We start from the raw sequence: 24797 nt of genomic DNA, 5'->3' as shown, positions 1-24797 counted from the left end.
TAAAAACTTTATTTTATTTTAAAATTAGTTTGTAATGTTTTTAGGAAAAGAACTTTCTTTATTTGTTCCACATATGTGAGTTGAAAATTGTTCTTTAAAAAGTCGATATGATTTTTAAAATTTAGCTTTTATTAGCTTTATTATAGGATTTTTTGACTTTAAATTTACTTATTACCAAAGCTACCGACATGAGTTTGTGGTTCTTGCGAGAATAACAAGTCTAACTGCTATGCGATGAAATATAATTGATCTTATTGGTTCGTTAGATACCATGTCAGCCATTTCAACAACAAAAAATATGCAATTTCGCGACTCTTAATTTTTGCAAGAGGATGAATGCTACAAGTCAGTGATGACTGAACTTGCATGACGCGTAGAAAAAAGAGAATTTTACTTTGTAACTTTGCAATATAATCTTCAGTTGTCATATTTTCAAATTATGCAATGATAGAAAAATTGTTTTCTGGAAGTTATAAATCGCAGCAGAGCTCTATTGCCTCTTTATTAGTTTTCTAGGGCCCCTCCTCAAAAGAACAATTCTTACACGAAGCTATATTTGTCTTACTTTATTTCGCAATGTGACTCAAACAGGGTCATTAATTGTAGGAACCTCGCAATTTATTAAGCAACAGCTTGTATAATAATCAAATCTTTCAATTTTCGTGGAGCAATCGAAAAAAAAAAGCCAAAATAAAGTAAAAATTATGACACGCTCGACAGCTCTTTCGATCCCACTGGACTGAAGTAAAAATTCATGAAAGAAAAAGTAAAACAAATCGTTCACCTCGCCTTCGTGAGAGTAGGTCACTATATAAAAGAGAAGAGTTTTTTAAACTTTTATGGACTTCAGTCTCATCTGCGGAATAACAATGAAGTCGATCTCATCTTCCAAATTCCTTTTTCTTCTTGTGGTGATTAACACGAGTGAGTTCCTAAACAATCACTTATTTATCATTTGACAATTTTCATTGATTCATTTATTATATTTGAGATAAATTAGCTGTATGAAATATTTTAAGACTTGTATTCAGATTTTTTTTCTTATTTTCGAAAAATAAGTATATCAAATATTGTTCCCATAATTCGTATGTATTGTGGTATAAATATTTAATTCTTTTCTACAAAAATGCAATGTATTTAAGAAGTTTCATTGCATTAATTTTGAGTTATTTTTATTAAAGTTTTAGCTCATTTTTTTTAAATTAATTAAATAAAATTCCTTTTTTTGTATTGGGAATGTTGACAAGATTTTTTAGACATAGTTTTACCTTATTTATAACCCATTGTGTTATCTTACTTATTCCAAATATCTGAAAAAACCTAGAAACACCATAACTATTAGAATTGAGCTATAAGTAAACTCATAAAAAAAAACATATTTTTACATGTGTATGAATATTGAAATAACCTTTTTTTTAGATTCAATATATAACTAAGCAATATTTTAATATAAGTGATAAATATTATACAAAAAATAATGTTTCTACTTTTATGAATGAAAATAAAAATATAATAAATAAATAAAAGCTTTTTAAAATTATCATATGAAATAGTTTAAATTAGCTTTTGAATCTTGAACAGGTTTCACACTTTTGCATTAAAATTGGTAAAATTGTCTTTATCCTTTAAAGATCAACACCGCGCGATAAACGTCAAAGCAAGTATCGCCAAAATAAAATACGATTTCTTTTCTTTTCTTTTTTTTTCGAAGACGAAGAATTACTATTTGTTAAGTAAAAATTAATCAAGTGCAAGTGTTTCCTAATTTAAAAGAAAAGCGTGGGTATTGAAGGGAATTTCTCTAAACAGTAGTATAGTATTTAGAAATGAGATTTTAAAAAATATTATTTCACTCATGCACACCCAACAGCCTTAAGTATTTGTTTCCATGAATTACTATGCGAATCCTACTATTTTTAAAGAGATGTTTAATAAAGCATTATCTGGTATGCAATTAATTAAAGAAAAGAAATCAAAATGTGTATAAAGTTAAGTGAAAGTCAAAGAAATTGTAGATAATACACATTTAAACATTTTATTTCTTCTCTTTTTTTTTTCAATGAAAACGTGGCGCATTTCATGTTTCAAATATCGCGCCATTTTTTTTTCAATCGCCTTGATGAGTTTTCTATTCCTAATTATGTAATCAGATGGTAAAAGAATGGAAGTTGAATGACTTAATTGAAACGAATGAAGACAGAAGGGATTTTTTTTTTAAACTTTTTTTAATTTTACTTTTTATGAGAAATAATCTAGCATAAAAAAAAGTAGTTTAATTATGTGAAATTTCTAAACAAACTCTACAAATAGCATTGAGGAGACCAACCAAAATAAATATGTAGAAAAAATTGTTATGAATTTTGTCAGCGTTTGTGTTAAACTTAACGTAATACTTTTTTTTAAAATCTTATTGTACACATTTTAATCTTCATTTTATCCTGTTACAAATACAAACATTTTAAAAATTAGCTCTGTTGTATTACAATGTTATAAAATTTATTTTGCAAATTATCCATAACTTCTAAACTTATAAGTTGAAAAAAAAAATCATCCAAATTTGATTTCGTTTTAATTTTTTAAGACTACGTTAATGTAGTTTTCGTTACTAGAAAATAAATAATTTTTTCTCACAAAATGGCTGTGTTTTGAAGAAAAAAAATGACATACAATGCGTTACATTTTCATGGATTACTCAAAACCTGTCAACCCAAGTAAAAAATGCCTAATTGCAGAAAAACTATACAGGGTTGTTCCTAATTCCCTCCGGGGTTTTGAAGCGTTATAGTTAAAAAACGAATACGAATATGGCAAAAAAGAACATGTAATTATTCCGAAAGTATTCAAGTTTTAACTTAAGCAGTTGCCGGTAGATGGCAGTAACATGTACCACAGAAGCCAGTTGTAGTAAAAAAAAATGCCGTTTACAGGCGGAGGGAATTATGAATAACCCAGTATAAAATTTTGCAACTTACTACAATAATTTACCTGGTACGTAAGAAACTTCTCCATCATTTCTAGCAGTCTTATTTTATCTTCGTTTAACCCCTTTTCTTGTCGATCTACCCTCATGTTAAACACCTCATATGTTTTTAGAGTAGGATGAAATTTTTCGATCATCTTCATTTTAAGCGTAATCTTTGGCTGCTGGGCCTACATTAATTCCTAAATGTTCTTATTAATTACTAATTGCTAATTTCTAATTAAAGAAAAACTCAATACATTTTGCGAGCCGTCGTGGCTCAGGGGATAGAGCGTTTGCTTTCCAACGTGGTGAACCGGGTTTGAATCCCAGCAGTTGTTGATCCGCTGATCGATACGAATTCCGCATCCGGATTGCATCGACCACAGTGCTGACGTAAAATATCTTCAGCGGTAGACGGATCATGGGTTAGTGTCCCCTTGCCGTCAGACTAACCGTGGGAGATTTTCCTCTCCATGTGACGCAAATGCTGCTTAGTTCCATCAAAAAGTCCTCCACGAATTCTAGATTGTTCCCATACTCGATCCAGGAGTTTCCTTATCTTCTGAGTTAGATTTAAAATTACATTGCTACGGAGTTGACCTTATTTGAATAATGGTTCAACCCCACTCATTGAAAACTGTTACGTTAGTATGAGTCTAATACTTGAATTCTTCTAATACTTGATCCAGGAGTTCCCTTGTCTTCTGGATTGGGTTCAAAATTACAAGGCTACAGAGTTGAACATTAGTAGTCGTAAACCAAAAAAATTGCGTCGACTGTTCAACAACGATTATAAAATTAAAAAATAACCTATTGCAACCTTCATCAAGAATTCAGCTAAATAAGTTACAATTTCAACTATTTTAAAACCATTAATCAATTCATATATCATCATATATCAATAATTTAAGAACCATTAACTCCTTTTGTTATATAATTTTTAAAAAATTTCTCAATAAAATAGTTAAAATGATAGCATTTTACTAAAAATTTCTTGATAGGAGTGAGCAAATCCTTTAATTGACTAAGAACACAAGTTCATTTGTTCATACCTGTCCAGCGCAGCACTCGATATATTATGCTGCAACTTTTAAATTTTTTCGAAGAGGAATTTAATATTTTCGTGCTATAATCTTAAGACAAACTATAGAAATATGGAATAAAAATGTTTTTTATTTATTTAGTTTCTTTATTCATTTATTATTATTTTTTTAAATTTTATTATGTTATTTTTTTCTTAAAAAGTTGTTATAAGGAAAACAACATTTACAAGCATCGTTATGTAAAATAATAATAATGAATCAACAAATTAAATTGAATGTTATCCATCATTCGGATCTTGCGTTACATGACAACGAACACAATTTTAATGCATAATATTTTCTTAACTTTTTTTGTGATGAAAAAAATGTGATTAGATCGGACTAACTTCTTTGTAACGAGGTTAACGAACCGAAACAACTTTTTTTTTATCTGATTCTTGACATAATTTATATATTCATCGTACAAAATCTAGGACAAAGACTCGGATGAACGCCCCCTCATATTCTAAATCTCCATTTTATTGAACCTATAAAAAAAAGTCGAATGAAAAAAAAAAGCATGTTGAAGGAAAATTCAGTTAATAAAACTATAAACCGATACTAAAGATGTGTATATATATAAATACGTACTTGTTTTCATGAGGACGGAGATTTGGGTTAACCTTCATTTTAAACACTTTTTGTCACTAATTTTTTAATTGAATTATATGTAGATGAATACGATTTTCTATATAATTCAGAACATATTGAAGAAAATAGCTTTTAAAGAATAAAAAGAATCTTTCATTTAATATCTAATCAGTTCCATCTAAATGCTAAAAGAAATGTGTAACGGACAAATGCTTAGAAATTTATATTTTATTTTATATTTATATTATAACCGTCGTTGAAAAGCCGACCCAATTTCAAGGGCTTACGACTACTAAAGTTCAAATCCGTAGCCTTGTAATTTTGAACCCAATCCAGAAGACAAGGAAGCTCCTGGATCAGAAGATTGGGAGAAATTTGCCTTCGTGGAGGACTCTTTGATGGAGCTAACCCGCCTTTACGTTTCACGGAGAGGAAGTTCACGAGGACCTCCCACGGTAAGCCTGACGGCAAGGGCACTCTAACCCATGATCCGTCTACCACTGAGGATATTTCACGTCAGCACTGTGGTCGGTGCAAGCCGGATGCGGATTTCGTATCAACTGGGATTCGAACCCGTTTCACCTCATTGGAAAGCGAACGCTCTATCCCCTGAGCCATCGCTGCTCAGAAATTTATATTATCGACTTCAAAAATAAGATATTTTATTATTCAACAGTTTCGATACTTTTTATTCATAATCATTATTTATTTTTTAACTTTATAGCACATAAATAATTTTAATAGTTATTTTTCCTTTTTTTTTTTAGTCTAGGTGTCATATTAATTTCAAAATAATTTTTGTTTTTATATAGGCGCTTAGAAATATATCGTTGTTTTTTTTCTCAATTAGTATTTTTTTTTTTACCCTTTCAGTATTCCACTATAGTTCTAGTCAATCGTGCCACTTACGTGAGCTTGATCTTTGTGCCGCAACCTTAGTGCTTTTCAACCAGAGTCCAACAGGAGTTGCTACCAATGAACCTGACCTCAACAGGCAGTGCACGTAAGTTTTTTTACTGCTGTGAAACTAATGCAGTTCTCAATATAGACGGTGTTCTGTAATCACCACCCTTACTGCACAGTTTTTGAGTTCTTATAAAAATGAGGGGGGAAATTATAAGCAGAGTCAAAGGTCGCAATTTAGTATTTAAGTGAATAAAATAATCCAAATCTAAACAATCTATATTCAGGAAGATGATTTTAAAAACTTCTAAACCATTGTCAATGGACCACAAATAAATATTTAAACGAAGAAAGAACAAAATCGTTTTTAAAACTCAATGAATCACTAGTGAGGAAGGAAAGGCGTAAATCATAAAAACCTACCTGCTTGCTCGAGGAAACAGGAAGGCACTAAATTAAGTTTTGATGTTTTCTTCGCGAGCCTTTCGATAACGATTTTGTTTCTTCCTTCTTTAAACATTAATTAACGACCATCAATATGTTTACTTTTAAGACAAGAGTGTTTCAGGGAGTGATTACAGAACACCTTGTATATTGAAATACCTTAAGTGTTTTCATGATACTTATCTAAGTTACATGATAACTTCATGCTTTAGATAATTGTGTTTCATGAAATTTACTTTTAAAGACGAATTTTCGGCAATAGTTTTATAACTTGAGCAAAATTTGTCTTTAAAAATAACGGTTATTTTTAATTTTATTTCTTTTTTATTTTAAACATGAACCTTAAATAAATGTTTTTTTTTCCTTCCTATTTTGTCTGATACCTAGTGTATTTTTATCTAGCAAAGGATGGTAAGCAGGAAGTGTTCTAGTTTTAAAATAGCAAAGAAGTGACGACTATGAACATAACAGTGAAACTAACAGTTTCACTGTTATGTTCATACCAGTTACGAGTTTCACTTTGTATTCATACTAGCTCAACAGTTTTCAATGAGAGGAGTTGAACCATTCTTCAAATGAGGCCGGTATAAAAATTCAAATCAAAAATCGGCTTTGGAAACATTCACAAATTCAGGTCGACAGTTACCATCGTAGTAGTAAATGTCTCCGCTTTGTCCCCAAACTCGCCTAGTATATAGGCACAGACTTATTACATGCAGAGATATTTTATTTTATTTTTTTATATATATTTTAAAACCGGCATTGTACAAGCGACCCCATTCAAAGTTTACGACTAACAATGTTCAACTCCACAGTAATGTAATTTTAAATTCAACCCAGAAGATAAAGGAACTCCTGGATCGAGTATCGGAACAAACTAGCCTTTGTGGGGGACTTTTTGATGGAACTAACCAGCATTTGCGTTACATCGAGAGGAAAACCACGGAAAGTTCCCTCTGTTAGTCCGACGTCAATGGGATTTTAACCCATAATCCACTAAGGATATTTCAAACAAACAAATATAACTTTATTGAGAACAAAAACACATAAATACAAAGAATATATATTCGTCGTCAAGAGGAAAATCCTGTCCAGGCGACAAAGAAAAGTAATACAATAAATTTAAAATAGAAATTTAAAGAAAAAANACCTCTTTGGAAGGCGAACGCTCTATCCCCTGAGCCATCGCTGCTCAGAAATTTAGATTATCGACTTCAAATATAAGATATTTTAATGTTTAACAGTTTCGATACTTTTTATTCTTAAACATTATTTATTTTTTAACTTTATAGCACATAAATACTTTGTTTTTTTTTTGTTTTGTTTTTTAAATTTAGTATAGGTGCCATATTAATTTCAAAATAATTTTTGTTTTTATATAAGCGCTTAGAAATATATTGCTGTTCTTTTTTAAAGTAGTAATTTTTTTTACCCTTCCAGTATTCCACTATAGCTCTAGTCAATCGTGCCACTTACGTGAACTTGATCTTTGTGCCGCAACCTTAGTGCTTTTCAACCAGAGTCCGACAGGAGTTGCTACCAATGAACCTGACCTCAACAGGCAGTGCACGTAAGTTTTTAACTGCTGAAACTAATGCAGTTCTCAATATAGACGGTGTTCCGTAATCACCACCCATACTGCACAGTTTTTGAATTCTTATAAAAAATTAGGGTGAAAAGTATAAGCAGAGTCAAAGATCGCAATTTAGTATTTAAGTGAATAAAATAATCCAAATCTAAAGAATCTGTAATAAGGAGATGAAATATAAAAAAACTCCGACTACGGGTCACAAATAAATATTTAAGCGAAGAAAGAACAAAATCGTTTTTAAAACTCAATGAATCACTAGTGAGGAAGGCAAGGCTAAAATCGTAAAAACCTACCTGTTTGCTCGAGGAAACAGGAAGAAATCACAAGGCAATAAATTTAGCTTTGATGTTTTCTTCACGAGCCTTTCGATAACGATTTTGTTTCTTCCTCCTTTAATTATTAATTAACGACCATCAATATGTTTACTTTAAGACAAGAGTGTTTCACGGAGTGATTACAGAACACCTTGTATATTGAAATAACTTAAGTGTTTTCATGATACGGAACTAAGTTGCATGATAACTTTATGTTTTAGATGATTGTGTTTCATGAAATTTGCTGGTTCATTTGTTTGGAATAATAAAAAAAATTGCTGTGATTGAATGTTCAATAACTAGTAACCAAAAAATTTTGTTTTCTTTAAAAATAAATTTTCAAAATTTAAAATTATTCTGTATATAGCATTGATTTAAGGAATGTTTGCTCAAAGAGTTGGAGTACTTTCTTTAAAGTGCTATTTTTTATTTTTTTTCACAAAATAAGTCATATAAAGACGAATTTTCGGCAATAGTTTAATAACTTGAGCAAAATTTGTCTTTAAAAATAATTATTATTTTTAATTTTATTTATTTTTCATTTTAAAGATGAACCGTAAATAAATAGGGTTTTTTCTCATTTTGTCTGATACTTAGTGTATTTTTATCTAGCAAACGATGGTAAGCAGGAAGTGTTCTAGTTTTAAAATAACAAGGAAGTGACTACTACGAACATAGCAGTGAAACTAACAGTTTCATTGTTATGTTCATACCAGTTACTAGTTTCACTTTGTATTCATACTAACTTAACAGTTTTCAATGAGAGGAGTTGAACCATTATTCAAATGAGGCCTGCATAAAAACTCGAATCAAAAATCGGCTTTGGAAACATTCACAAATCCAGGTCGACATTTGCCGTAGTAGTAGTAAATGTCTCCGGTTTGTCGAATACTCGCCTGGTATACAGGCACAGATTTATTACATGTAGAGATATTTAATTTTATTTTTTTTTATACATTTTTAAAACCGGCATTGAACAGCCGATCCAATTCTAAGTTTACGACTATCAATGTTCAACTCCACAGTAATGTAATTTTAAAGTCAGAAGGTAAAGAAACTCCTGGATCGAGTATCGGAACAAACTAGCCTTTGTGGAGGACTTTTTGACGGAACTAACACGCATTTGCGTTACATGGTGAGGAAAACCGCGGAAAGCTCCCATTGTTAGTCCGACATCAATGGGATTTTAACCCATAATCCACTAAGGATATTTCCCGTCAGTACTGTGATCGGTGCGAGCCAGCTGCGGAATTCATATCGACCAGCCACCTCATTGAGCCCTACCCCCTGAACCAAAGCGGCTCTAATGTATAAAGATAAGAATCTAGATCTAGGTGTAGAGGCAAACATACTGCTATGCTATTTAGAGCCTGACGAAGGCAGGGGCATACGGGACAGTTACCCCGGACCCTCGCATTAGTGGAGGCCCCCAAAGCAAATGGAAAGTTTATTTTATGCTACATTCTTTAATGAGCTTTTTCATAACAAAATACCATTACAGTGTAAAATCCGTCAGTTTTATGTTAGCTTCTTCATTAATCTATCGTATGAACACAATCTATATTTCGTAAATCCATGGCTTTCTAAGACGGAATTCAGCTAAATTTTCGCAATTACAATGAACAAATTTGGTCAATCAAAAGCGTGTATTTTTGCATATTGCAAATTGCGATATGTTTACAGAAATACAGGCTTCTGATTGGTTTAATCGAGTCAACGAAATTGCGTAAATTTAGCCCTAATGTCAGCAAGGATATGAATTTTTCGCTGCTAGATGACAAAGTTAACAATCAGAAAACTGCATCCGGCATGATGCCGAAGGACATTATCTGAAAATCATTAAAATGGGCAGAACGATATTTCGTCTGACCACTGAGGGGGGGGGGATTTCATAGCTATTTTAGGTTCTAGTCAATTTTCTTATTATCTATAAGGAGGTGAAAAAATATAAATACCTAAAAATTAAATACCTTTAAATTCCTCCATATTAAACACCTTCATTACTGAAGCAGAGGGGGTCCCCTAAGAAGTTTTTGACCCCGGATCTCAATTAGGCTAAGTCGGGCCCTGGTGCTAAGAGTCAATTTTAATGTGCGATTCATTATTATTGTTGCAGATATATTAACGAAGCAGAACAATGTTTCAAAAACTTCACTCTCAGATGCATGACACCACTGCAGAGAGAACTACTTGGATTCGTAAGTGAGGGTTCAGAGAAACTATTAACTGAATACTGTACACCTGGAACTGATCTAAGAGCAAGTAAGTAACCAGTCCAGAATTTCTATATTCACGTTCTAGAGCGTATTTTTTTTTCGTTATGGAACTCTAAATGATTGAGCATCTTTTTGGCGGAGACCCAAGTTAATAAAATAAGTAGCTGTGAATATACAAACCAAAGAAAGGCTTAATATTTTGATAATGAATGAAATTTTTTTCAATAACCGTTTTAAGTTTTAAAATTATAAGTTTTGTGACAAACAGTTGAATTTGCAAGCCTGGAGCGGCATCTAAGAACACCATAAATCTTTATTCTAGTCATTTATTAATCTTTATTCATTTTATCATTATTCTTTATCTTTAATCTTTATTCATTATTAATCTTTATTCATTTTATTTTCAATTGAAAAGTTCGATGAGAAATAATGTTGCAATTTTTAATAAATTCATATCCTTTTCATAATTTATTCAAGATATTGTTATTGGAAGAAATACTTTTTTAATAAAATTTTGCTATCTTTTTATTGGTATTTTATTTAAATAATAAAAATATTAAAAAATTATGGCTATTAAAAAATGATGGTGTATTGCTTGGATATAAATATAATGACACGTTTCAAAAATTATTACTGGTTTTAAAATTTTTAAAATATCGGATTTAAAATATTTAGTTGTAGAACACCACATATGGAAACCTTTGTACTAGAGCACTAGAGACTATTAATAAGTTAAAAAATGAAAAATAAAGGAAATCCAACCTCAAACCATCTGAGCGAAGACTAAACCAAGCATCCCGACTAAGGGGAAGAAGTTATTCATTGAAGGTAACAAATAATAGGGGAGGGGGATGAAGAATACAAATGGTCACCAGAAGAAGGGAAAAGAAACAGTGAATTGTCTTTTGATGATGAAAAACGGAAAGTAAGATCGGATGGCAAATAATGTTGGCGAGTCTTATGTGAAAAATATATGTGTGGAATAAAACGTATTGGTTTCCGTTAGTTTTGCTGAATCACTATGATTCCAAATTTGCTTTAAAAAAAATAATTATAATTACAAAGCTTGTTATTTATTCATATAAAAATGTGTCAAAGACTGCGTCCTGACACCAACAAACCAAACTACGTATTTTTTAATAAAATTTTTAATTATTTCTTGTTTGCTTAAATGGAACTGACTAAATCAACCGATTGTCGTTTGCACCTTTCTTATTGGGCGATTCATATTTGCATCTCAATACTAACATATTCCTATTGGTTGCTAAGTGATCGATAATTAATAGATTACCAGTGGACAGGAAAATGAAATGACATCAACTTAGATATCTCTATTGATATCCTGATGTTAATTTAAGAAGCTTTAACTTTTTATTAAGAAACGATGTTCGACAACCAAATCTTTAATATTAATTCAGATTAGTTCGATCGTGAAATTTTTATAATCCTACCTTCTTTTTCAGATTATTTAAAGCACGCACCGTGTTTGAATGATGCCCATAGTCTACAAAAAGATTGCTTAATTGATTTGCAGGCTGGTCTCGAAGCTATTTCAGTCTCAGAATTTCAAAAGCGAATACCAATGGCATGCTGGTAAGAATTCATCTATCGCTATTGAATCAATCATGCAGATGGTGAATAATATGGATAATCATCCAACACATATAAACTACGCTGTTCAGCTAAAGATTTATCCCTGAGCTAATGAAAACACATATTAAACATACAGTGATTATTTCATATTAACAAAACACTTGGAATCAAGGCTTTTATAAAATATGCAATTTAATTAGTTATGTGGCGTGGTTTTTATGGTAGATAATTTTTTTTAAATCAAGTGAAAAAGTTACTAACGCTAGGAAAATCTTTTTCTCAAAAAAAAGTAAAATGTTTTATTTGTAATCAGAAAAAAGTATTCGGCAATTTCAAATTTTTTTATTTATTTATATTTAAACTTTAGTTCATTAGTTTTCCAAAATCCTTCAAATTTTTAATTTTCCGATTTTTTGAGTTTTTTCGTATGCTGACAAACGTGACGGAAGTAAATTGCAGAAAATGAAAGTAAAATGTTTTTGTTATGTTCTAAATAGTTTAACCTTCATTTACTTATTAATTTTCCGAAATAATTGTATTTTTAAGACAAATAATACTCACTTTCAAAAATTATTTTTCGAATTATTAAATTTTTTTTGTCAGAATTTTCTTGCATGTTCTGAAGAACGTTTATTCTGATAAAATTTCTTAAAGCTAACACAAATTACAATAAAAGTTTAATATAAAATACTTCGAAATTTTGTATGAAGTTCTTGTATAATGTTACCAGTGACTTGAATTATAAGCTTAAGTCTAAGTGTGAAAGTGTGTTAAGTCTAAGCGTTATTTTTTATCAAGCTTTAAATAAGAATATTTCGAATTTTTCTTTAAAAATTCAATATTAAACAATGTATTTAGTTCTTTTTATTATCTGTTTGAAATGTCAAGTTTTAGTTCAAAACACAAGTAATCAAATTATTGATCAAAGGAAAAAAATTGTTTTGAAATTTATGCTTTACAATTTTTTGTAGAGCTGTTAGTGTGACGTGAAAATTTTGTAGTTCAAATTTGTCCTCATTTTGAAAAATATTTTATAAATTTTTAAACTTTGCTTTAAATTTATAATTTTTCGACACCTGCATACCAAACATAAAATTAAAATTTTAATTAAGCATTTTTTAAAAAATATATATATCGAAACCTGTCTGATACCTTAATAGTATAGAAGTCAGATACCAACATATACTTTCTCTGAATAAACATTTTTTTTTATTTATGATGGATTTTGATGGCGGGTAACAGCCGCGATCTGCAAAATTATAGTCTCTGCTCAGGAGGATTAGTTTCGGCTCAATTCGGTTAGGAGAGTAGTCATAAGTAAGTTAGAACCGTTTATGTTAATTTTATTTCTGCGTATTTCGTCATATCTATTGAACTATTAACGAAATAAATAAATAAAAATTTCAATTATAAAGTTCGTTTATGGTCGAAAACTTTACGGATTGCAAAATATAAAACATTTTAATTTTTAACTATGTGGTTCTAAATGACAAAATGCAAAATTTAAGCGAAACTGGCATATAGTTTCTGAGAAATTAAATTTTAAAAAAATTAATAAATAAAATCGTATTGTTAAATTTTCTTATCATTTTTAAATTTTCGACCGACTTCTTTTAAATGTTGGGTTTTGTCATTACAACTTGCATAGTTTAAAATATTATAAATTTATGATAAATAATAAAAAAATTTTTTTACATGGATGAAAGAGCTTTGATTGAGTTTAAAGATTTTTTGATTAGCTTCTAAAGTTTCCGAAATATTGTAAAATACGAAAAAACGTTAAATTATATATAGGGATTAAAACTTTCAATCACTCTCCCTGCAAAACTAATTGATTATTATTTTTAAGAGTGCTACTCCCCTCCCCTCTATTTTAATGGTTAAAATCCCGAATTCATACATTAAACAACTTTTGTATTAATTAATTAGCGTAATTACGAAGAATTCTTTAAGCCATTAAGATCGCAACTCAAGTGTGAGATAATTTTGAATCTTCAAATAAAAATTATTAATTAAAAATTTCAAATTTTCGACTTTTTCAAGTTTGATTTTTTAAGAACTATGCAACAGATTTTGCATAAATTTTGTATTTTACTATTTAAAGTGGTATTCTTTAAAATTATATACCTCACAATTCAAAATTTTTTTTTACTATTATTAAATAAAATAATAAAATGTAATAAATATTTACTGAAAGTTATATTTTGGATGGAATTATCTTTGAATAAACGCATAAGTGTGCAAAAATTTTTCAATTGTCTTAAAAAGGTCACAAGATATGGTGAAATACACAAAAAGTAAAATTACCATTTAATAGGTCCAAATTTTAGATCGCTCTCCTGACTATACGGTTGGAACCATATTTTCCAGATTGCGGCAACCCCCTTTCTTTTTGGGATCGAAAATCTGAATCCGTCTGAAAAAAAAGGTGTATTTATTCAAAGAAAGTACGATTTTGTGTAACTTAAAATACCGTCTGCCCTAATTAATTAGCATATTTGAGGCCACCCCAACCGTTAAGATTAAATCCAAGAGCTGAACTATCCTATCATTAGATTAAAAGTTAATCAGGGTGGCCCATTTTTTTATTTTTCAAACTGTACATACAAATTTAAAAAAATTAAAGCATTTTTTTTTTCATTTATTTTACAGCGGATACCAACGTTACATGACTTGTGCTCGTAAAACCGTGGAGAAGAAGTGTGGAAAAGCAGCTGTTGACTTTATGCAACTGCTCCTGAAAAATGCAGTATCCAGACTTCCCGACATAGTCTGTACAGGATATGGATCTGAAAACCATGAGTGCCAAAGAATACTTCCCCCAGAAGGTACGGAACCAAAGGGTTCAAAGTCTGACTCCGTACTGTCAAGGCTCTTTGCAGCGTACTTGGGAAATTAACTGACACCAAAGATTATTTAAATAATTGCTCATTATCGCTAGCAGGTAAATTAAATCTTACCCCAATTTCATTCAAACTAGTATGTTGGCTAAGGTTCCACACAAAAGCTAAAGCAAATATACGTATAATTTTAATCATATTTTTTAATTTACTACTTTGTCTACAACTTTTTATTTTCTTTCGAAATTGTAAAAAGAGTGTATATTAAGTGAGCGAGTGATAGTGAGCAATTCTTTGATATGCAATATATATAATAATTTCTTAACGATTTGTAAAAAAAATTCAGTTTAAATGTATTTGCCGATCATTTTTCCTCATTCCATCGCCACAAAAAAAATGCATATTCATTTGAACGCAAACTACAATTAATCACTCATTTGTATAACTCATGAAATAAGAAAGGTAAGCAATGCAAAACCCTTTGTCTATCCACCGTAAGAAGACGACTGACCTTCGAAGAGTTCATTTTCACGTGGGGACGTTATTACGCTGAAGAAACATCATTTAGGAAGCTTTTTTTCATTTTGCCCACCTACCATCTCTGATCTTCCTTTGGTTTCCGTTTCTAAGTAACGCCTATTGTAACTATTCAACTCATACTGTCAATTGATTTCTTACAGTAGTCAAATAATATAAATTCGAATATGTACTTTTTTTACATATAATTTTTTTTTTGTAAGTAACTTTCTGAGGAATTAAATAAGCAATAAAATTACTTAAATTACTTTAAAAATTTGGAATTTTTTTTCTCTTAAAGATTTGTATTGTTGCGCACAGGTGCGAACTGAAATATTTTACTTACAGCTACTTAGAGCTAAATTAACAAAAAATAACTCGAATGCGGAATAATTTTAATAAATACTCATTAAAAAAAAATATGAATGGTTTTTAATTTAACTTGATAAAAATTTTTCCATTTCTTGAGCAAGAAATTTTTTTTCTGAGATACTAAAGTCTTATGAGATTTAGCAGAAATGCTTATTTCTACGATGGACCATTCTCGATTGCAACTCTCGAATACGCCATCAAGGGTGAACACCCATTTTATGTCTTGAACCTTCCCCCTTCCTTCTCCTCCTCTTCTCAGTTGTATAGGAATGTACTACGATATTTTCTTCTTTCTTAATACTTTTATTTTTCGTATTTAATTGTCAAAGATATTTTTTTTTTAATGTCCAGGACGCTTTCTTTTAGAACTATGTTCAATATAGTTTTCAGTTCCAAATATTTTTCCAATTTAAAAGTTTTTAATCTATTTAAAAATTAAGACAGAAACTATCGTACTTCCTTCTCCTATGACTCTCCTTACGCTAACGGTGTAAACACACGAAATGTTGCCATAGGTAGAGAGTTCTGCTCAACGCCACCTGTAGCCAATTTCGATCCCCATTTCTGCAAAAATCCATTAGATTGAGGCCTGGTAAAAAATGTAGACATTCTTGTGCAGAAAGAAAGTCAGAAAAATGTGCACTGAACTAATCTGAGTAGATGCATATTAGAAATTTCGTTTTCAAAGAGCTTTTTGACCTAGGAAGTATTTTTTTAAAAAGAGAGTTAGTGAAATGCCTTATAAAACAATCTGATTTTAAACTTTGTCAAAGCTATTTCTTGTCACTTTGTGTGTTTTTGTGAACCAAATGAGAAAATTGTCACCACTGTGATGCGAAGAATTTTTATACAAGTATTTGTATTTTGTAAATAAATTGTAAGAGATCTATTTTTGCAGTGTTTCTTATCTGTTCAAAAAAATCTCACTAGATTGTGTCAAATCACAACATTGAAAGCTAAAAAAATAATTTTTTGCTGAATTAAATCTATTGATAATTTTTTAATCTTTTTATTCAGTTTGTTGGCAATAAGTAATGTATTGTTAAGGGAAAAAATTAAGTCTTTGCTATAGACATAGAAACAAGAAAAGTAAACTTTGAGTCAGTTTCAAAACTTAACCCATCTTACCATTGTCACGAAAATCCAATGTGTCATTTGTCAAGAGTTAGAGAATCAAATGTGTCACTTACTAGCATTTAAAGCAGAAACATACTTTGTGACTGTACTTAACAAACAGTCTATGACTAAATTCTCTTTTAAAAATTTTTACTTGATAATATGTCCAATCTGGAAGAAATATGAAAAAAAAGATTTGCTTTATGTAAAAAAAAAAGGAAAAAATTCATGTTATAAATTAGATAATTTATTGTTCTTATAAGTACATTAATTACAATACATACTCATTGTGTATATTCACAAGATTAAAAAAAAAATTATCATATAATTTGTTCAAAAAGAAAAAAAAACATAATTATAATGATTAAACTTATTGAATATCTATTGAAAATATTTTAAATTCAAAAAGAAAATTTACAGGAAATAAAATAAATGCTTAGCTTCCAAAATAAAATTAGAAATAAAAAAATTCAAACTCGTCACATTTTAAATATTTTTTCAGCATAAAATCTTGATACGTAAAATAAAGTATATTTTATAAATATTTTTCCAACACAAAATTAAAATTGCTGATTGTATATCAGCTTAAGTATATTTCACAAACTAACTCTCATTAAAAATGTTTAAGCTTTTGAAGAAACTATGTAAAGAAAATTATTAAAACCTAAAAAAGATTTTAGGAATACTTCTGTATTTTTTTGTTAAACCCACAAATATAAAATGGAAACTAAAGGTTAAATATTTCAAAAATGAATAGTAAGTTAATAGTAATAAAAGCTAAAAATAATATTGCATATTATGCCTAATTTATTTATTTATTTTTTTTAAAAATTTGTAGTTCAATGTTGCTCTTTACATTGAAAGCTTAATTTTTGTATTTGTAGCATAAATTTCTGTTTCATTAAAAAAAAATTTACTGAACAAGTCTAAAAAAAATGTGATTACTTGACAATTTAAAAAAACAAACAAAACATGAATATTAACTAACATTAGAAAGAAATTATTCCAGAAATATAGAAAACCTATTAAATGCATATTTTTAAGTTTATCATAAAAAATAAGATATACTTAACAAATAAATCTAACTAAAAAGATACTAAATTAATTTAATCAAAATTTGAAAACATACAGATTATTGAATTTGTAGAGAAAGGTAAAAGAAAATATTTGTGACAAACATGTAAAAATCTGCAATAGAAAACTTGTAAGGATGTAAAAACAAGATGCAGTTTCTTATAAAGTTTAGCAAAGAAGTATTAATAATCAATTAATAAATCAGCTAGGCACAGATGAAAACCAAAAATTAAGAAAATATTTTCCATTTAAGTAAAATACAACAATATAAATTCACACAATTATGTAAATCATTTGATGAACAATTAACACTTTCATTGCAGCTGAGTGTAGGTGGTTATACTATATATTTATCATTGAAGTGCGGTAATTTGTAAAGATAAAAATTTCGCATTTTAGTTTCTAAATTTTAAAATAAGTTTATTTTAAAAAATATGTCATTGTCATGAAAAACATTATATTTTCTATAATGAAAATAATTAAATGATTACATACATTTTGCTACCACTTGAACTGTTTTACTGATACAAACTGCGAGGAAAGAACTTTGTAATGCAATATTGTGTGTTTCCCAATGAACATATTAAACCAACAAAAAATAAGTAGCAACACTCCAGGGGGGACAAACTTTCACAAAATAAAGAACTTTAATGAGAAAAATAAAAATGTATCACTGATTCAGTTATTTTTAGGAAAATGATGAAAAATTAAAAACAAGAAAATTTGAGATACTTTATTCTCAGTAAAATAAAAATAAATAAACATTGAAAGAAAGGACTCGTAAAAACTTTGGCATAAATAAGTAAAAATCATTAAAAAGTATTATGAATTCAACATCTCTTGCCTCATAATAATTATTTATGTAACTGGACACCCAACAAGCAATTGGTGCTAAGTGTGAATCTAACTTATTAGAGTTAATGCTGCTTTTAAGTATGATTTTCAATTTAAAACCTATTTTATTTTACCTTTATTTCATTAGACTATCGATTTTTTAAAAATTAAATTTATAAATTATAAGAAATGAATATTTATTTAAAAAATCATCAACTAGTTCATTCCTCAATACAATATTTAAACACTTGCGTAAGTTGCCATTTAGATTCAATATTTTCTAAATCAGTTAATTAAAAAAAATTTTCAATAAGCTCAAAAAAAAAAAATGAAACAGACAAATCTTAAATTTTCAAATTACAAAGTTGCAAGGTTCATCTTACAAAATTTAATATTAAATTTGCACAACTATAATTGTTATAAAAGCACTCTTTAATAAACTGATCTTACTTTAATTTAATAAGATAATTGATGAAACAGGATTTGTGTAACTACAATGGAATTATTTCAATTATGGTCAAAGAAAGGGATTAAAAAATAAATTTCAAAAAAAGAAGTTAATTTTCAGATTTACTGAATTCGAAACCAACTGTTATAACAACATTAAAATGTGTTGAAAAAGATGGCAATTCTCTTGAAGATCAAAAAAAGATCTGACGATAAAAGAAGTTCTATAAGCTTCCATGATGAAGAATTTGAAGACTTTGTTCCTTAAAAAAGATATTGCAGTAAATTAGACGTTATAATCTTATTAATTGCAAAAGTTTACTTCAATAACTTAATGACAAAAAAAAATTATGAAATCAAGCTTTGTTCTGAATTTTACTTCAACAGTTAAGTATGACTAAATGTTAGCATAATTAGCTAATATAATTCAAATTATTGATATATGTAATAAAGAATAATAAAAAGTTTGAAAATAAAATTTGTTTTGTGACTAAATTTCCTCAAACATACCTGATTTAGATTACAAAATACTTGTTCAACTATTTTCTTTAAAATTGTTAAAATTATTATGAATTTTAAGTTCTTTTTCTTCAAGTTGTCAAATCTGTTATGAAAACATTCTTGATATTATTTATCATTAATAAAGAAATACTAATTAAATTTTTAGACAATGTTTTAAAGAGTAAGACTTTTTAATCAAATGTAATTTTTTTTTTTAAATTCTTATGATTTTTGTGAACTGAATTTGAAATTACATAAAATATATGTACACCATTTAAGTACTGATAGTTTAAGATATCAATATAATCTTTTAAAAAATATTGCAAATTTCAGTTACCTACATATTTAAAAAATATAATTTTTTTAAAAACATTTAGTAAGAAAAACCAATAATATTAATCAAGAAAGAAGAATAAGTGAGCAATGCGTAACCAACAATAACAAGAAATCAGTAATGTAGAATGGAATAATATTGGTATCAGCATTGGTATAAGTACTAATAGGTTAAGATGTTACAGTAATCTTCAAATAAACATTGCTAATTTCATTTAGGTATTAAAAAAATACAATTCTTCTTAAAGTTTCAATAACAAAAAGCTATAATATTAATCAAGAAAAAAAAATTAGAAAACAATGTGTAAACAATATTAACAAGAAATTATAATGTTATGAAATGGGATAATTTTGGTATCATTACCCATTCCAAAATTTTGAAAGAAAAAAAAAATTACCCATGACAACCAGACAACGTAAAACAATTTAACAAAAAAAAAAAAAAAATCAGTCAGTGAAGGCAAATTTCAAGAGGGAAATATATTACCACTTTTGAAATTCGAATTACTCTTTGGCGACTACAGTAGATATATTAAAGTACTGTTATAATAGGAATATCCTTCACTTCCATAAAATTAAATGTTTACACTTTACGCAAAACAAGAAGTAATATAATGTTTACGACAAAACTATTGAACATGATGAAATGAAAAATTGACATTATTTTTAAAAATTATAAGATAAAAGGGAAAAAACATAGTGAATTTATACAACATAGCCACAGCTTTTTAATTCAGCTACTAACTAAAAAATTATTAATGTTTAAAACGAGCTTCTCTTTTCGAACGTAATTCATCAATATCAGGATAAAATCCTGGAGGTGGAGGAGGCGAAGTATTAATATTATCACCAAATATAAATCCTGGAGGGGGAGGAGGAGAAGAACTGTTAGGAGGTGAGGTAGCAGAAGACGAACCCCGACTGCTAGATCTAGGACTACCATGCATGCTTTCTTCCATAGCTCGCCGAATTTGCTCTTCCTCACTCATACCAGGTGGTATATATTGGTTATATCTTTCACTGGTAGAGTCAGATGATGCAGCATATTGATTATATCTTCCACCAGAATATCCCGATGATTCCGCATACTGGTTATAGCCTCCACTGGAATATCCAGATGGTTCAGCACGAGGTGTAAAACGTGGACCAGATGGAAACAGTATACCTTTCGCAATTGAATAAATTAAATCCATCACTAATCTTAATGGTCCCATCACATAAGCTGTTCCAACAAGAATTCCAGCTAAGTGTCCATAAAAGGACACATTTGGTACAAGTAACTGTATCAGTACCAGCTCAAACCATACGGCATACCTGGTAGGCACAGTTATGGGTATGCCCATTATTTGAGTAAAACCTCGATCATAATAAGTAGTCAATACTTTTAATGCAAATATAACACCAGAAAATCCAACGGCACACCGCTCTTCATAATCTAGATATTTGTTTGAAAATATGTTTAATGCCACTAATACTGAGTTTGTAAGCACAGTAAATACTGATAAAATATAAAGGAATTTTACACTCCCAAATCTTCTTTCTAACGATTGTCCCTTTAAGGCGAAGGATACCATGTTGTAATAAAGATGCCAGTCATCTCCATGTTCTAAGGCAGCAAAAACAAGACGAGAATATTCTTTCTTTGTCCAAACTCGATAGGCACTAACGCAAATATCTGTTGGTTTGTACCATGGTAATTTGAAGAGTCTTAAAAATANTTTCTAACGACTGTCCCTTTAGGGCGAAGGATACCATGTTGTAATAAAGATGCCAGTCATCCCCATGTTCTAAGGCAGCAAAAACAAGACGAGAATATTCTCTTTTTGTCCAAACTCGATAGGCACTAACGCAAATATCTGTTGGTTTGTACCATGGTAATTTGAAGAGTCTTAAAAATATAGCAACTTGGAGTCCAATAGCACTTAGAGTGACAGGAGGTATCCGATCTATGCCAATGACAGCGAAAAGCTGATACATTAAGAGCATAACTCCCATACCAGGTTGTCTTCTCCTGTTTTGAAACATTTTTTTAAAATGTTGAATCAAGAATAGATATTTAGTCTAATAAAATATTTACAAAATTCTAATTCCAAACTGAAAACTCTGGGGATTTTTATCATAACTACGGCAAGGCCAAGTAAACGACATTTCAAAAGCACATGTATAGAAAGATTGAATACAATACTGACACTGTCAGTAACAATTGAATATTAAAGTACCAGAGTTAACGTCATTAGTTACGTGATATTCAACAAATACGAAATTACTTCGTAGAACGATTGTTTACTTCTTGTGTTAAATTCTGATTGGTCAGAATGTTTTGGAAAATTCTTCATTTCAGTTCTAGCATTTGCAAAAAACTTAAAACACTATTTCTAAAGATCTCATAATTAACGCTTGAATTTTAACCCAATAGACATAACAATTTTCACATGAAGTTAAACCAATGTGAATCGAAGCGAAATGATTATATTTGTTTCCAAACACTGCCGGGAAAAAAGAGAATTTGAGAATAAAAACAATAGTTTTCACGTGATCGTCACATTATTTGACTGAATTAATACTCAAATTTTTTATAGCTGAATTATAAAAAAAGGACAAACTGTGAATTGAATATGCGAAATTATGTTGCTTAGAAAAATCGCATTTTAAAATATCAAGAGCATTCCAGCCATTAATTGTAGTTGTGATGGTCTGGTTGTTAGAATCAAACTGTTTTTTTTTTTTAATTCTCGAATGTAATAGACTAGCATGTGTTACCTTATATTAAATATATTATTTCCTTAAGTTTCAGAATTTGTCTGTAACTAATTCTGAATAAGTGATTAGTTACTAAAGAATTACTGTACTGTCTAATTAACTAAATAGTTTCTTGTGATTTAAGCAGTGTGCCTTTTTAAAAATGGCAACTGTTGATGAAAGTTCCAACAAAACCCCTATTACTTCAGATGTTGTTTCCAAAGCTTATGTCATTAGCGGGGTTCCAATTGTATTTCCTTATAAAGCTTATCCATCTCAAATAACAATGATGGATAGAATTGTTAAATGCTTAAATAAAAGAAACAATTGTCTCTTGGAATCCCCTACTGGTTCAGGCAAAAGTCTTGCTTTATTATGTGCCAGTTTAAGTTGGCTTAACCAAACTAAAAAGAAAATCATGATTCATAACGAAAAATTGGAAGAACATCTCAACTCCCTTGGAGTTACAGTAGAAGATAATGAAAAGTGCCCCGTTCATTACTACAAAAATCGTAATAACAAATATGATAAGGAAAGTGGGTTATCTGAACAAGCTAAAAACAGTTCATTATCAGATTCATCTAGTGGGAGACCTTTTGTCACAACAATAAGACCTATTGAAAAAGAATGTGAAACTTTAGATGAGCAGAGGAAATCAGTGCAAGCTTCATCTAGCAGTAAAAGAAGTTCCATAAGCTTCCATGATGAAGAATTTGAAGACTTTGCTCCTTCAAAAAGATATCGCAGTAGCTTAGATGCCTCAACCTACTATAAGTCTGCACAGTTGAGTTCTAACAACTCATTTCCTAATGAACTATTGAATAATATGCCTACTACTGCTGACTCTGACAATAGGGCAAGCAGCAAATCTTCTATTAATACTGATTCTGCACTTTGCACATGTGATCTTAAAAAAGAAAAGATGAAAATGAATGTTGCTAGTGACACCAATCTACCAGCTTAACTTCCTACTATATATTTTGGTACAAGAACACACAAACAGGTAGAGCAAATTATTCATGAGCTTAAGAAGACGGCCTATAAAGATTGCAAAATGTGTATCTTGTCTTCTCGGGAAAGAGCTTGTATTCATCCGGAAGCGTCACGCACTGATAATAAAAATGAGGCTTGTGAAGAGCTTCTCAAGGCTGAAGGTGGTCCAGCTTGCAAATATTATCGAAATGCTAAATTTGTAACTCACAACCGTCCAAGCAGCCTTTCAACTGCTTTTGATTTAGAAGATTTTGTATCAATCTGTAAGAAACAAAAATGTTGTCCTTATTACAGTTCACGAGAGCTAATATCTGCATCAGACATTATTTTGTCCTTATAATTACCTCGTTGATCCTCTTTTACGTTCTGCGGTGTCAATTAGCCTAAAAGGAAGCATAATAATTATGGACGAGGCACATAATATTGAAGATAACGCTCGTTCGGCTGCAAGTAGTAGTTTTGATGTTGTGAGTTTAGAAGAGAGTGGTGCTAATTTAGAAAAGGTTGGGCGATACTCAAAATTGGATGGACAGTCATATTTATATTTTAGTGACATTTTTAAAAGTATGACTAATTGGTTAAAAAGCCATTCAAATAATTTGACAGATTATCAGACATTTGAATCTTCCGCTAAAGTATATGAAGGCGATGATATGCTTGCTGTATTATCCCATGTGAGAATTGGGCCTGACACATTCAAAGAATTTGATCAAAAATTTGAAAGTGTTCTCTTTCTTGAAAAAGATAAAGAAGCAGTAGAAATTATAGATTTAGACCAGCCCAAGTTGTCTTCAACTGCATTAGCTGTTATGAAAAAATTAAGAGAAATTCTTAACTTTCTGTATAAAGCCAATATGGTGTATGTCCCAGATTATCGTCTTGTTGTTTTGAAAACCAGGCGTGTTGGTCAAAGGCTTAGAGGTAATAGACACTTAGTTGTTCCAGCAAATGACTTAGAACTGACCTTAAACTTTTGGTGCCTAAATCCAGGTGTTGCATTTTCAGACATTAAGGATTGTATCCACTCTTTAATTGTTGCTTCTGGCACTTTATCACCCATGGCGTCCTTTGAGTCGGAACTTGGCACAACTTTCCATACTACTTTAGAAGCTAATCATGTTGTTAAAAAATCTCAACTTTGGATTGGCACTATTGGTAAAGGACCAAACAATGTGTCCCTTAATGCTACATTTCAGAATACTGGAACATTTACATTTCAAGATGATGTTGGGTCTTTAATACTGCAAATATGTTCCATTATACCTCATGGTGTTTTATGTTTTTTGCCATCTTATAACCTGATGGACAAATTAATTGACAGATGGGAACAAACTGG

General features: G+C 29.7%; 3 protein-coding genes across 4 annotated transcripts; 2 read left to right on the top strand and 1 right to left on the bottom strand.

Moving 5' to 3' along the window:
• The first annotated feature begins 580 nt into the window (after positions 1 to 580).
• LOC107447579 (uncharacterized) lies at positions 581 to 16313 on the top strand. Of its 2 annotated transcripts, none has more exons than XM_043042762.2 (5): positions 581 to 924; positions 7423 to 7552; positions 10004 to 10149; positions 11567 to 11696; positions 14349 to 16313. In XM_043042762.2, the coding sequence occupies exons 1-5, from the start codon at positions 840 to 842 to the stop codon at positions 14593 to 14595; spliced, it is 738 nt and encodes a 245-aa protein (XP_042898696.1). In that variant the 5' UTR covers positions 581 to 839; the 3' UTR covers positions 14596 to 16313. The 2 variants fall into 2 exon arrangements, with proteins under 2 accessions (XP_042898696.1, XP_015918003.1); XM_016062517.3 differs by lacking the exon at positions 7423 to 7552 and adding an exon at positions 5509 to 5638 and having other exon boundaries at positions 728 to 924.
• Positions 16314 to 17245: 932 nt separating this feature from the next.
• On the bottom strand, positions 17246 to 22021 carry LOC107450415 (rhomboid-related protein 4-like). The gene is given in 2 exon segments (XM_071181252.1): positions 17246 to 21436; positions 21600 to 22021. Coding segments are annotated over 2 exon segments (1107 nt in total). The 5' UTR covers positions 21755 to 22021; the 3' UTR covers positions 17246 to 20484.
• Positions 22022 to 22146: 125 nt separating this feature from the next.
• On the top strand, positions 22147 to 24797 carry LOC107447581 (Fanconi anemia group J protein homolog; the record flags this gene model as incomplete). The annotated part of the gene is given in 2 exon segments (XM_021146434.3): positions 22147 to 23785; positions 23787 to 24797. Coding segments are annotated over 2 exon segments (2165 nt in total), but the record flags the coding sequence as incomplete, so codon positions are not given.

Source organism: Parasteatoda tepidariorum, chromosome 5 (genome assembly GCF_043381705.1).
Source record: "Parasteatoda tepidariorum isolate YZ-2023 chromosome 5, CAS_Ptep_4.0, whole genome shotgun sequence".
Lineage (NCBI taxonomy): Eukaryota > Metazoa > Arthropoda > Arachnida > Araneae > Theridiidae > Parasteatoda > Parasteatoda tepidariorum.
Note: the sequence above shows the minus strand (reverse complement) of the source record. Positions and strands in the feature narration are given on the sequence as shown.

Bases quoted from the DNA above. Each gene is read 5' to 3' on its own strand.
- LOC107447579 (XM_043042762.2), top strand. From the start codon at position 840: ATGGACTTCAGTCTCATCTGCGGAATAACAATGAAGTCGATCTCATCT. The intron at 925-7,422 runs GTGAGTTCCTAA...TTACCCTTCCAG, and splicing joins TCTTGTGGTGATTAACACGA to TATTCCACTATAGCTCTAGT. The intron at 10,150-11,566 runs GTAAGTAACCAG...CTTCTTTTTCAG, and splicing joins TGGAACTGATCTAAGAGCAA to ATTATTTAAAGCACGCACCG.